This window comes from Rhinichthys klamathensis, unplaced genomic scaffold, assembly GCF_029890125.1.
Source record: "Rhinichthys klamathensis goyatoka isolate OS25496 unplaced genomic scaffold, OSU_Roscu_1.1 h1tg000401l_1, whole genome shotgun sequence".
NCBI lineage: Eukaryota > Metazoa > Chordata > Actinopteri > Cypriniformes > Leuciscidae > Rhinichthys > Rhinichthys klamathensis.
In genome coordinates this window covers 897,202-910,975 of record NW_026606902.1, presented here as the reverse complement: position 1 = coordinate 910,975, position 13,774 = coordinate 897,202, and the positions used below count along the sequence as shown (strand labels likewise).

General features: G+C 37.4%; 1 protein-coding gene across 2 annotated transcripts; it reads right to left on the bottom strand.

The window, feature by feature from the left end:
* Positions 1 to 2,214: 2,214 nt before the first annotated feature.
* nags (N-acetylglutamate synthase) lies at positions 2,215 to 11,733 on the bottom strand. 2 transcript variants are annotated; one of them, XM_056234687.1, is made up of 8 exons: positions 11,311 to 11,733; positions 9,395 to 9,681; positions 8,652 to 8,865; positions 5,218 to 5,398; positions 4,453 to 4,492; positions 3,763 to 3,894; positions 2,673 to 2,855; positions 2,215 to 2,584 (listed from the first exon to the last, which is right to left on the bottom strand). In XM_056234687.1, exons 1-8 carry the CDS (start codon positions 11,674 to 11,676, stop codon positions 2,407 to 2,409), a joined length of 1,581 nt encoding a protein of 526 aa, XP_056090662.1. In that variant the 5' UTR covers positions 11,677 to 11,733; the 3' UTR covers positions 2,215 to 2,406. The 2 variants fall into 2 exon arrangements, with proteins under 2 accessions (XP_056090662.1, XP_056090663.1); XM_056234688.1 differs by having other exon boundaries at positions 8,652 to 8,862.
* Positions 11,734 to 13,774: the final 2,041 nt, after the last annotated feature.

Genomic DNA, 13,774 nt, shown 5'->3' with positions numbered 1-13,774 from the left:
AGTGAGCGAGCTGCCTGTGACAAGATGGCCGCCAGGTGCGGACGTCGACCTCCATTGGCCAGCAGCGCGGATGAGACATCTAGCCTTTATTATGGATATCTATGACTGAATCAGCCATAGACAGTAAAAGAAATGGACACAGCGACCCCATAGACTTCAACGGAGAAAAGTGAAGTCAATTAGAAGCACTCACTTCCTGATGGCTGAGCGTACTGCTCAGGCTCAAACTGAGCTTGATGACTTAGATGTGACGTGAGCAACCTGTCTGACTGCTGTAAGTCTTCTAGTAGCTGTGCCAAGAGGAATCTGAATCATTCCCTTACGAATCTTGCAGAGCCGGAGAGCGTGAGTAGGAGCTGTCCATGAGCTAGCAGCAGGAGCAACTTTATGACTCTCTATGGGCTTCTCCCTTGACTTTATGCCTCCACGTCCCACCGATTGCGCGCGAGCTTCTCCTTCTGTCTATACGGTAATTTCTCTACTGTGCGACAAGAGTCGTGAGTTATGACGCAATCGTTAGCCTATTTTTGCAAAAACTGCTTCTACGGGGCCATAACGTAACATACAAGGTAATGGAGCCTTTTATACATTGTCGTGTTTCTTTAGAAATAAACAATGGAAAAATAGAGTCTTTAAACACCTCAGGTGTAAAGTTGTCAAAGTGACGCCAAAATGAATGGGAGTCAATGGAATGCTAACAGCAGGTGAAGGCTTGCTAGCCAATGGCGGCCCCCAGGGAGACTTGGTGGATTACCCCCTTGGGAATTAGCCAATAGTGAGCCTGCAATGGGGGAAGTCACAGCAGCATGACACCAATCATTTCATTTAATTAGAATAAAAATAATTTAACTAAGACACTAACTTTAATATTTACTTCTTTTTTTTCAATTGTTTTGCATTGTGCAAAATTATCATAAATTAGTATTGATGCTGTGGAATCCTTTTCCAATGATATATATCTCCTCATTTACAGTTGAAGCAATGATGCGAACATGAGATCCATCAATTGCTCTAACAACTCCAGGGAAGCCTGAAATCCTCATAAAAGTGGCTTAATTTTGCTGCAAGATTTGAAGATCAGTTGGAACGTCAACGAACTGCCATACAGTAGTGGCTAAAAGTGATGTCCGGCAAAGATCAATTTAAATATTCATCCTTTATTCAAATAGTATTAAAAATGTGTTAAAGATTTTGTAAGCACATTTGCTTAGTTGTGCTTAGAATAAGTTGTTTATTTGTGATAACACAATGAAACATGCCAAATTGTACAGACATAATTTTTACCCAGGCTGTCATACAAAGAAATAATAAACGCATGAAAAAACAAGAGAGGACAGTAAAATATTATTAATTGACTATGTTGCAGTCAATGTATGAATTTTTGTCATATAATATTTGTCACTTGTAAAACAATATTATTGATCTGCCTGCATTGACACCATTGTCTGAGAACTGAACTGAGCTGGACGATGACATTTCTGGTTTTCTCCTGAGCGGTGTTCTCCAGACTTGAAATAATTTTGTCAGACAAATACCTTCACTAAGTTTAGTGTTTTGTTTTCCCTCATATTTTAAATATATAAATATCAAAATATTTTCCTCATAATTTGATGGTTTAAGCAAACTTGAAGGGTAATTAAAAAAAAAAAAAAAAAACTCTGCACATCACTTTTGGCCACTACTGTACATTTGGTGTGGTCAGTCAGTGCCATATAGTGCTATTTAATTTAAGGCCCTGCTTACTGTGGACTGATGAGCCCAAGTCATCACCGGTGCACTGCTGCATTTTTCCAGTCGCCAAAAATGAAATTATTACAGTTAGAGCATTTATTTGTAGAGTGGGAGAGGCTATTCAACTTCTTAAAGATAAGATACAAAAACAATACCTTGAATGATCAAACTTTTATCGTTTGATCAACTCCATCATCATTTAACTCAATACATTATATTTTCGTTGAAAAGTGTGCTGCCTCCTCCTCTCTGCTGTCATCTTGTTACTCCTAACTAGGTTAGGATACCTCTCCAGCACTCTTAAATAATTTAGGAGCTGATACCTAGTCTTAACCTTTATGAATCACACTTATTTTTAAGTTTAGTAATAAGAGTAAAATTATGTCATTCTTGGAAAACTAAAATTTTACTCTGAGTGGCTTTCTACATATGGCCCCAGATTTTGATACTTTTCTTCACAGTAAGTTTTTTTTATTTTTTAAAGAAAGTGATGGGGGGCCAGGAGTAGATGATCAGTTTCAAAACTCCTTTTGTGCTCAAGAAAAGATGTCTTATGGGTTTGGGAAGACATTCGATTTGTTCCTTTAAGCTACTCAACCAATACTCCAAGAAAATGTGAAGATATGTCATATGTGAAGATGCAGTGACCTCGCAGGGCATGGGAGGAGTATGGTTTTATGACCCTTGGGGTTGCTGAAGGGGTTTCACTTCTGTTGCGGTGTGAGAGCAGAAAGAGTCAGGAAGGCACTTGGCGTACCCCACCAGCTCGTAAGACTCACGGATGTCTGTAAGGCCAAGCCAGAATACAATCCAGTGACCATTTACAAAACTGCCATCACAGTGCTTGAAATACCTGAGGATTTGAAAGCAGAATGAGAGATGAATGATGGATGGGCAAAAAATGGGAATCACAACAATGCAATGCTGAGGACGGGACACACCAGGGATTGATGCGGTTAGTGGCGCGGGATCTCCAGAAGAGCTTGCCCAAGTCCTGACGAATACACTCCCACAAGATCTGGCCAGTTCCTTGACCTTGTTTACTGCTGCTGACCACAAATTTGTCCAGGTACGGAGTGCCGCTGTTCACAGGCTCTGTGGTGATTATAGCAGCCGCACTGTACCTGCAATAAAATGCATACAGGCACAGATTCAGTAAGCTTATATTCTAATCTAGAAGCATAAAACTATGAGCATGATTTACCACAAAGGTGAAACATCATTTAAAAATGTCATGTAAAGAAGTGAGAGGGGTAAGGTATGTCAGTGAGCAAGCTGTGTTAAACCCTTAACTCTTTCCCTGCCATTGATGGAATTTTCAGGCAATCCGTGTTTTTAGTGTTATACGGTAGGGGGCGCTGTTAGACATCTTCTGAAAGAGTACAGAATCTCCAGATCAAAACACAGCCGAAGAAGCAGCAGAAACAAGCAATAGAAGCATTGCTTATGCACATGTAAAATAACGCGATCATCAAAAATTACACAGCATATAAATCAAAACTGCCTAATGTTACCGAATGAAATGTCGACCCATGAAGAGGTACAGGACTACGCATGTTTTGGGGGTGTTGATGGACGCGTTCTACTCCATCTATGTTTTGATCATCTGTCATGGTGTTGTGCCGAATTCTTACCCCACCAGATTATTACCTCCCTAAATCCCCAGTATGGGTAGGTTTAGGATTAGGCGGCCTCAACAAAGTGGGTAATAATTTGGCAGGGAGTCAAAATTCACACAACACCGGACGTAGTCTTTGACTAAAATACTATTACTAATGCTATTACTACTACGAATACTACTACCACATGTTAAAAAATAAAATAAAATAAATATTAAACCTGGTCCTGGCTTAATTATGAAAATATTAAGTTTTCTATTGACTTTTTTTTTCATTTCCCAACGATTCAACTTTCCCTTTACATGGAGCAAACTGTGACACAGGATCATTTTCTTTCATATTTCTTTGGCCATACAGCATGTTGTAAGACATTTTCCTTGAGGCTTGATGTGTAGAAACAACTTGTTCATACCCTTCAGACAGGTAAATAGAATGCAGTCTGCCCTTGAGAGATGCTATGTAATCCTCTCTCAGGTTCCTCTCGAAAGACATGTTTATCAGTGCCAAGAGACGGCCAATGTCAATGTCATCTAGGCTGTTGTATCTGTGAAGAGTAAAGATACTCACATGACATATACTGGTAAATGAACGATTAAGTTCAATCCCGTATGCTGATATTTGTTCCGTTGAACACCAAAAGAGACATTTCAAAGAATATTTTACTCAGATCTTTCCCATACAACTATAGTTTATTTTGAGCCTAATGACGTCTTCTGGATTATTACAAAAGCTTTTCTGTGAGGAACAGACCAGAAAAAAAACTGTCATTCACTGCTAATCTTTGTCAGGTTTGTCGTCATTCATATCAGATGACACACAGTGTGAACAATCTTAAATATTTGTCTCTAATAACCGCCTATGGTCTAATTATACAGTACTTCCGACTGAGATATCCAGCCTGACACTTGTGTTTATTCTTGATTATTTAATGACAGCCTAAAACTCTAACCAAGCTGATTGTGAAATATGGAAACCGTGATTGTACACACATAGCAGCAAACAGCACTGTAAAATGTTCCATATGGTGGATAGATAGAACATTTGGGCATAAAATATCTTAAAAGGTAAAGACTAAAAGAAAAAAACTGCAAAAATCACATACCTGTGGATGGGATCTCCATTTTTAAACAGGGTGCCTGAGCCTGAAAGACGGATACAACAATACAGACATGTTTCCTTACATGGGTTTAAGAAATACAAACAGTTGAAACACTTTGCTCTTTTTTACTGGTCCAAGAAAATCTGTTATCATTAATCAAACTCTTAGTCTTAACCAATATTAGTAAACCTTGTAAAATCCACCGCATTCAGCAGCTGCAAGGTGCCGTAGTACTACTGAGCAAAGTTTGTGACTTTGTCATAGCATTGGATGGATGGATTTCATGCAATATGCTATGACAAAGCCACAAACTTTGCTCAGGCATTCAGAACAACTAAAACAGCATTTCAGATCGGTTCCCAGGTTTAGTTCAGATCAGTTCTCTGGTTAGTCCAGTTATGCCGTCCCATCGCGCAAAGTCACATTATTTTTTTGATGCGTATCGAGTAATTTATTCGGTAGCCTAAATTTGTGTCCATCGTAGTTTATGCGCATGCTTATCGGATAATAAATGCATCCGACTCAAAAGAGCGCATTTTTAGAAATGTAGGCGCATCTTGGCGTTTCCATCCAGCAGTTTTTTTATGCGATATCCCAAAATGCGCATTAAAATAGGTGGATGGAAAATTTTAACAAAACAAACCCTCGTCGCCAGTTTCGGCTAGTGAGCTGTCTCGGAGTCATATGTCCTTTGACATTAATGAGAGAAAAAGAGTAGATATAAGTGTCATTTGTCTCGGTAAGTGTGTGTTTTCTCTCTTATCTCACCTTTATGGCTGAAGAGCTCAGTGAGAAGCGTGCCAGCTGAGGTGAGTACGGCCGAGCTGTCAGCTGGCAGCAGGTTGAGCAGCTGTACAATGGTACTGATGCGTCTTTTCTCCACTTCACTCAGCCATTTCGCACAACTCAGGCCTGGCAAATCTCCTGGCAGTGACACTAAACCCAACACCTAAAAAATAAAAACAGACCATGATTTTAATTAGAAACACCATGATTTCAAATGTGTATTCATTATGTGCGCATTTATATTTGAGAAAAAGAATAATTAAATAGAATCAAAAATAGAGAAGGCATTAACTGGTGCATAGGCCTACCACCCAGAAACGTAGAAATTGTAACACTGTCACCTTGTGTTCACTTTACGCTATGAGGCAACAATCATTTCTTGAACACATTTCTGCCGTTAAACCACTCTATTGAAATTTATAGCTAGACATTTAGTTTATGACAGTTTTATAAACTATATATTGTGAGTTGGCTGCAAAGCAAACCTGTTTACAATGCTATGACAATTTTAAAATTTAGGCTATATGTGTAATGAGATACAAAATTGGTTAGAGAATAGGCTTCAAATATTATTTTATAGTTTTAGAACGATACATAGCATATTATATAAGAGAAATAATAATAAAAAAAGATATATAAATACAGTGCTGGTCAGAATTATTTGCCCCCTTGGTAAATGTGATCACAGATGGCTGTAAAAAATCAAATTGCATTGTTTATCCTTTTGACATTTTATTTAAAAAAAGTAGCAAAAAAAGTAGCAAAAAAAGGGGGGGGGGGAGGTTCTCCAAAACACGTTGGAAACAATTATTTGCCCCATTTTATTAAATACTTTTTTGCGACCTCCTTTTTCCAAGATAACAGCTATACATGCCTGATGAGTTTGGACGGGCCTAATTTTCTGCCAGAGGTCCTGGACATCTTGTTCAGATACATGGCATCATGGATTCGATTAAATACCAACAGATAAAAAATCTAAACCTGACAGCCTGTGCTAGAAATTTATAACGGTCCATGTTTGGATCTTCCAACAACAAACATCAAAATCAAAACAAAAATGGGTCACTGAGCACAAAACCAAGCATCTGCAATGGCCATCCCAGTCCCTGACCTGAACCCTATAGAAAATGAGTGGGCTGAACTGAAGAGAAGAAGCGCCAACATGGAATCTGTGAATCTGAAGGATCTAGAGAGATTCTGTATGGAGGAATGGTCTATGATCTCCTGTCAGGTGTTCTCCAAACTCATCAGGCATTATAGGAGAAGACTCAGAGCTGGTATCTTGGAAAAAGGAGGATGCAAAAAGTATTTAATAAAAGGGGGCAAATAATTGTTCCCAATGTGTTTTGGAGAAAAACATTTATTTCATAATAATAATGTGATTTTGATATTTTATTTTTAAAAAATGCAAAAATCTAATATTTTATTGAAGTAAAAGAATTGAAAGTGGGGGGCACTTTCAATTCTTTTACTTCAATAAAATATTAGATTTTTGCATTTTTTTAAAATAAAATATCAAAAGGATAAACAATGCAGATTTATTTTTTACAGCCATCTTTAATCATATTTACCAAGGGGGCAAATAATTCTGACCAGCACTGTACATATTACTTGTATATGTACTGCCCATCAAAAAAAAAAAAAAAAAGTCACTGTTTGGATTTAAATAGGCAAATGTCTATGACCTGGTCATTATTGCAGTGATTATAATGGTCTAGCATGTTATATGTTTGGCAACGGTTCTTCTAACTCTAATTGATGAAGTGTGTAGCTTTACATTTCTTAAACAACCATGTAGGAAGACACATCATGTCCATATTCCAGGAAGACAATGTCAATATTCATCAGGCTCAAACTGTGAAAGAATGGTTGGGAGGAAGCATGAAGAATCATTTTCACACATGAATTGGCACCTCTGAGTCCAGACCTTTATTTCAGTGAAAGTCTTGGGATGTGCTGGAGGAGACTTTACAGAGTGCTGGACTCTTGCATTGTCAAGAAAAGACCTTGACCAAAAATTGATGCACTTCTTGATAGAAATAAATGTTGTGATGTTGTGGCCATGAACTGTCTTCCTATTTGGTTATATAAGAAATGTAAAGCTACACACTTCATCAATTAGAGTTAGAAGAACTGTTGCCAGACATATACCATGCTAGAAACATAATAATCACTGCAATAATGATCCAATCATAGACTCTTAAGTATTTGCCTATATAAATCTAAACAGCGATAATGTTGAAAACATTATAACGTTTTCATATTTACAGAGGAAAAATACATATTTTTTATCTTTCACAACAAACATTTTTCCTCTGTACATATGAAAAAGTTATCATATATATATATATATATATATATATATATACACACACACACACACACACACACTGCCTGGCCAAAAAAAAGTATATATATATATATATATATATATAATGTATGTTCAGCAAAAAAAAAGAAAGAAAACTAAACATCCTCTAACTTTCAACTGCTTTTTCCCCCAGCAAATTTCTTAGATATAAAAAAAATATTTCTAATAATTCTCTTACATAAAAAGATTCAACTATTGAAACATAAACTGAACAAATTTTACTGACATTTGACGAACAGAAATGGAATAATGAGTCCGTGAACAAAGGGAGGTTCAATATCAAACGTTTTCCAAAGCAAAAACGCGAGACGGGGGCAGTGGAACGGGGGGAAAACGCAAGGTCTCAAGACGTGTTTTTTAAAAGTTAAACTGATTTTAACAGCGTTTTTAGAACATCTAAGACAGTGCTACAGGGAGACTTGGTGGAAGAATAAAGTAACATCTCACAGCATTAATCTGCTGCCGTCCATGAAGATGAGATGCACTATAGGACTTAAAGCAGCTGTTGGAAACCAGATTCTGACTGCTACTTTTGATATTGTTCACGCACTCATTATTCCATTTCTGTTCGTCAAGTGTCAGTAAAATTGGTTCAGTTTATGTTTGTTCTGTGTGAAAGTACCCCAAGGCATGTTCATGTAGGTGATCAGGGACCCTGAGCCTCTTTCTCCTGGTGTTTTTCAGAGTCAGTAGAGAGGTTTTCTTTACTGTCCTGAGTTAATGGAACTGTGATACCTCCTGTAAACTGTTATTAGGACTGTTCCATAGGTGCATGTGCAAAAAATGTTTATGGTTCATTGAATAAGCATGACAAACATTGCTTAAAAACTTTAAAATAAAGATCTGTAAAGCTTATTGGGAGTGTACAAAGTAATCTTTAAAATACGGTATCCTGAAAAAGGGACAATTTAAGGTTTAGCTGTGCAGGTAAACCTTACTCCCCTGGCCTCAATACACAAACACACATACACAAATGCCTCCATTAATAAAATTAAGTAATACAATGATTTCTTGTTAGTCAGATTCACATATTACTATACTGTACCTTGTGGTTTTGGTTACGGAGGCCCCCTGAGCTGTTCAGGAATATGACTTTCTGAGGCTGCAGTGACAGCGAGACGGCTGCCGTCACCTGGATCGAGTTGAGAACAGAAGAACGACCACCTGCATCGCGGCCCACTGGACAGACCAGCGGAATGACTCTACAGTCCAGAGTCCACTGCAGAAGAGCTGAGTCCACAACAACTGAGGGACCACTGCTGATAGAGGACACAGAGACAAAGTGTTTGTGTGTGTGTGAGAGAGAGAGAGAGAGAGAGAGAGAGAGAGAGAGAGAGAGAGAGAGAGAGAGAGAGAGAGAGAGAGAGAGAGAGAGAGAGAGAGAGAGGAGACTCTGATGTGTACTAGAAGGAGTCCATTATGACACCACGGCCCATTTACACAAAGGACGATAACAATATAGGCCTAGTTTAAAAAAAATCATTCTAAATGTGAAAGAATAGCATGAATAGAGTCCCCATCACAACTATAACAATAACGGCAATGTTGTTGGAATCACTATTAGAAATGTTTTTTTTTTCTCCAGCTGATAAACAATAAAAACATTGACATCCATTCAGAATCCACCCGACTAAAGCAACCAGCGCAAGCATTTAAAGAGGCAGTGACAAAACTGCAGTGCGCGTTTATAATAAACAATGTTATTGTGCGTTGGTGTGGACGTTAATTAAGTTATCATTTATAGTTATTGCTCTTGGTGTTGAACGGGCCTTAAAGTGGTTTCTAAACCTGCTCTCATCCTGAGGGTCCCGCAGTTGTAAGAGGGCCTCTGAACTAAAGAAGGGCATCACATTGGCTGAGTTGTGCTGAAGTGCTACTGTTAAAGCCTGGCAATGTTTCACCATCACAGTCCTGGCGAGGGAGGAATTAGTCCCAGTTTTGTCACTGTCCTCTTCTTCCATCTCGGGAGGCAATCCTATCACCACCACGAGCTTCATATCCATTCGCTGCAGGAAGGAGAGTCCAAAAGCCAGGCTCTGAACCATCTCACGGCTATCAAACACTGACGTGTCAACCTGAGGAGGACAACACAGAAATCAGCTTCAGATGTCTATTTTAAATGTCATGACCCCAAGGAACAACTGCGTGTTTTAGCTGCCATTAAGGTTTTTACAAAATAACTACAAACACAACAAACATAACTGTTATGTATCATTTAGACTACTAAGTTGGAAAGAGTCTGCTTCTATGAAGAGCTCAGATATATGCAGCGTATTGCATCCTACCTAAGGTTAATTTAGTTTGACCAGTGATCCTGAAACAGAAAAGGGCTTCAATTGTCTGCAGAGTCAACAAACCAACAGAAAGGATATGTACACTCGTGCACAATTTGTGCAGCAGCATAGATGACAAGTCGGTAGAGTCTTCACATAAAATGTTCAAGTTTGGCTTCTGATTAAACCCGGTTAAATATGCCACTTGAGACTATTTAACAATATATTTATATGATTTTTTTTTAAATAACTGATTAATAATAATACAGGCCTATATGTAGCTATAAATACTTAATATATACTTAAAGTTTATACAATTATAATAAAAATGACTAAAGGTGGACAAAGTACACAACTTCCTTACTTGAGTGAAAGTACAGATACTACTGGTCAAATATTACTCCGTTACAAGTAAAAGTTGTAAAGACCGATTTTTACTTGAGTAAACGTACAGAAGTACTCGTTTTTAAAAGTACTTAAGTATCAAAAGTAAATGTCAATGCATTGTTTTATTATTTTTTGCATTGTTGTATGTAATACTTACAGTACCTTATGCCTCTGATGCGACCTAGTGAATACACCTACCAGTTAGTAGTGTCTGTGGAATTAAGAGCTTTAAGAATTTTATAAAACCTATAGAAATTAAACAACTGAATCGACAAAAATATAATATATATATAAAATATAATCATCTTTTTTTATTTTATTTTTACACTCCTACCACCCCAACAAAAGAAGTATCTATGTGTATCCATTCATGCACAGTAGTGGTCAAAGTAAAAAGTTTCCAGAAAAAAAATAATACTCAAGTTAAGTACAAATACTCAAGTGTACTTAAGTAAATGTCCTTAACTGTCCACCTCTAAAAATTACCTGCATTGGGATTTTAGCATTAGGCTTATGGTCTTCTCATTGAATTAACTTAAATATTTAAGCACAGATAACTTAATATGCAATTTATATATTGTTGCATTTACTTATGAACAAGCAATAAAATATTAAAACAAGTTATTGCTTCACATAAACAGCTTTATAAAGGTTTGATCCCTTACATTTCATAGCTTAACTTTAAGGGCTAACCACATTTAATCAATTGACAAAATACAATTATAGCTGTTTGAAGAGTTAAAGTATTAATTAGCAGTATAAAAAGTATAGCCTATAGTCTTAAATTGATATTTTATGAGCTATTAAGAGTATTAGGTTGAATATGATTAATTTGAAATGAATTGATAACGTTATATTTAAATATATAAAATCCAAAATGTATTAAATATATAAGCTAATATATTTTCAGTATAAAACAAACATTATTATAATATAATATGAATTGTATTAAAAAGAGCATTAAAAAAACATATATAATATAGTAGGCTAATTCATCAAAAATTGCCTTCATGTATATTCTCACTCTGGTCGCAAGACACGCACCTGCAATACCGCAAACACTGGAGATAAACCGGCCCGCTGAAAGTGTGTTAACCAGTACCGAGCCTCACGTGGATCACCTCCAATTTGATTGAGAAAAGCCTTGACATCTCTGTAGATCAGCGTGCGGTTGGACCAGAGGTTGAGCTCGCTCGGGGAGGTGTAGTTGGGGAGCTCCTGTAAGGTGCACGCCGGGGTTTTGCTGCCGTGTCCCGCAGCACTGGCTGACCTCAGGCGCAGGTTCACCGGGACTCTCCGCTGATAATGGCCGCTCCTCTGCTGACTCAGGGCTGACGGTTTCGTCCAAAACTGGTCAGCCATGATGACCATGGCCCTGCAACCGGACGAACCGCTGTTGACTTTGGCCATGAGTTGTGCAGAGGAATCTAATGGCCCCTGAAGCCTTACCTTCAGCTGACCACATCAGGATTTGGATGGGTGAATATGGTCCAGGCGAGGACACGTGGCTGAATCAGCTGTCAGGAGCTCCCGTTGTGTGCAATAGAAAATAAATTATAACTAATTTAATTAAAAGCAGTGCAACATATGCTACGATGCTGAAGTATAAATAAATGTAGGCTACACAATATTTTTTTAAAAAAATGATAGGCTACTCTGTGTTTTAAATTAAAAGAGGGGAGAGGGGAGGGGGTATATAGCATCTATAGGCTATAGGTTATTATAACGACAGCAAGTTATCAAACAAACCAATAAATTGAAATAATGATAATAAGTCTGATACATACATACCGGTATGTAAATCTGGTAAGATCATATAATTTTTGATCTTATCATGAAAGTTTCCTAGAACTGTTGAAGTCCTGAAAACCCTGATTTACATTAAACCCTTTTTAAATGCAGGCACTATAGTATGTAGGCCTATACAAAATGCAAAATATAAACATTTACACACAATCTAAATATCTTTATCCAACGTTATTCACATATCTGTTTTACAGATGACAACTTAGAAATTAATATAGCCTGGAACCTAAAAATTGACTGGTATAATGAATACAAAAATGTAATAAAAAATTATTTTGGTTATAGTCTTATTTTCATTTTCTTATTAACTGAGTTCGGGTGTCCCCTACATAGGACATATAAAATGTAAAAATAATTCCACCATTTTTTCCTTATACTCCAAACAATGTAATGATGTAAAAAATGAAAATCTTTTTTTTTTCTATGGGTCTCTGGAGGATATATCAGACAGAAAGGAGCATAAAGATTCTTAAATTGGCCATAATTATCAAATTCAACTTGAAAAGCTGGTATTTCCCTCAAGAAAGGAATAGGCAATAATCTGATGATGCTGCTGTCAGTGAGCTCCATATGGCGCCAAACACTCACTGACCTGGATTTCTTCACTTTCTCTGTCCACAAAAATCTCCACACAAATCTGTTTAAACCCAGCCTGTGCCACATCAGTGCAACTGAGGATAGGATCGATATTTTGTACTTTTAAAACAGATCGATATACAACCCCATTTCCAGAATAGTTGGGACATTTTGCAAAATGCAAAAAAAATCTGTGATTTGTTAATTCTCTCGAACCTTGAACTGACAAATGTACAAAGAAAATATTTCCAATGTTTTCACTGACCAACTTCATTTTAGTTTGTAAATATAAACAAATTTTGATTTTGATGGCTGCAACACACTCTAAAAAAAGTTGGGACAGAAGCATGTTTACCACTGTGTCACATCACCTTTCCTTTTAATTACACTTTTTAATCATTTGGGAATTTAGGATACCAATTGTTGTAGTTTTGCAAGTGAAATTTTTACACAATCTCGCCTGATAAAAGACATCTGCTCAACAGTCTGTGGTCATCATTGCCTGATTCTCCTTTTCATGATGGGTCATACATTTTTAATAAGAAACAGATCTGGACTGCAGGCAGTCAGGCACATCCCTTCTATGGTGCAAAGTGTCTAGAAACCACTCAGTTTTAGCACGTGCAGAATGAGGCCTGGCATTGTCTTGCTTCCCAGGAAAGATGTAATCTTGATTCCATTAAATGTTTCTGTACAATCCCAATATATGCCTCCATATGGTACCTACATGCAAGTTACCCATGCCATTTGCACGGATGCACCCCAATACCAGGACAGATATTTGCTTTTGCACCTGTCATTGATCAAAGTCTGGATGGTCCCTTTTGTCTTTGGGACTGAGAACACAATGTCCATTTTTTCCAAAAACAAGCTGAAACATGAACTCATCAGACCACAGCACACATTTCCACTGTCTTCTAGACCATCTGAAATTAACTCGGCGGCATCTCCGCATAGAACAGATGTACTGTATAGGTTTCTCCTTGCGTAACAGAGATTCAAGTGGCATTTCTTGATGTAGCGTCAGACTGTGTTAAGTGAAAATGGTTTTCCAAAGTATTCTTGAGCACATATGGCTTTATTTAACAGAGTAGCATGATGGTTTCTCATGCAATGCCATCTGAGG

Bases quoted from the DNA above. Each gene is read 5' to 3' on its own strand.
- nags (XM_056234687.1), bottom strand. From the start codon at position 11,676: ATGGCCAAAGTCAACAGCGGTTCGTCCGGTTGCAGGGCCATGGTCATC. The intron at 9,682-11,310 runs GTGCGTGTCTTG...TGTCCTCCTCAG, and splicing joins CAGTGTTTGCGGTATTGCAG to GTTGACACGTCAGTGTTTGA. The intron at 8,866-9,394 runs GTTTAGAAACCA...GTCCTCTATCAG, and splicing joins GACCCTCAGGATGAGAGCAG to CAGTGGTCCCTCAGTTGTTG.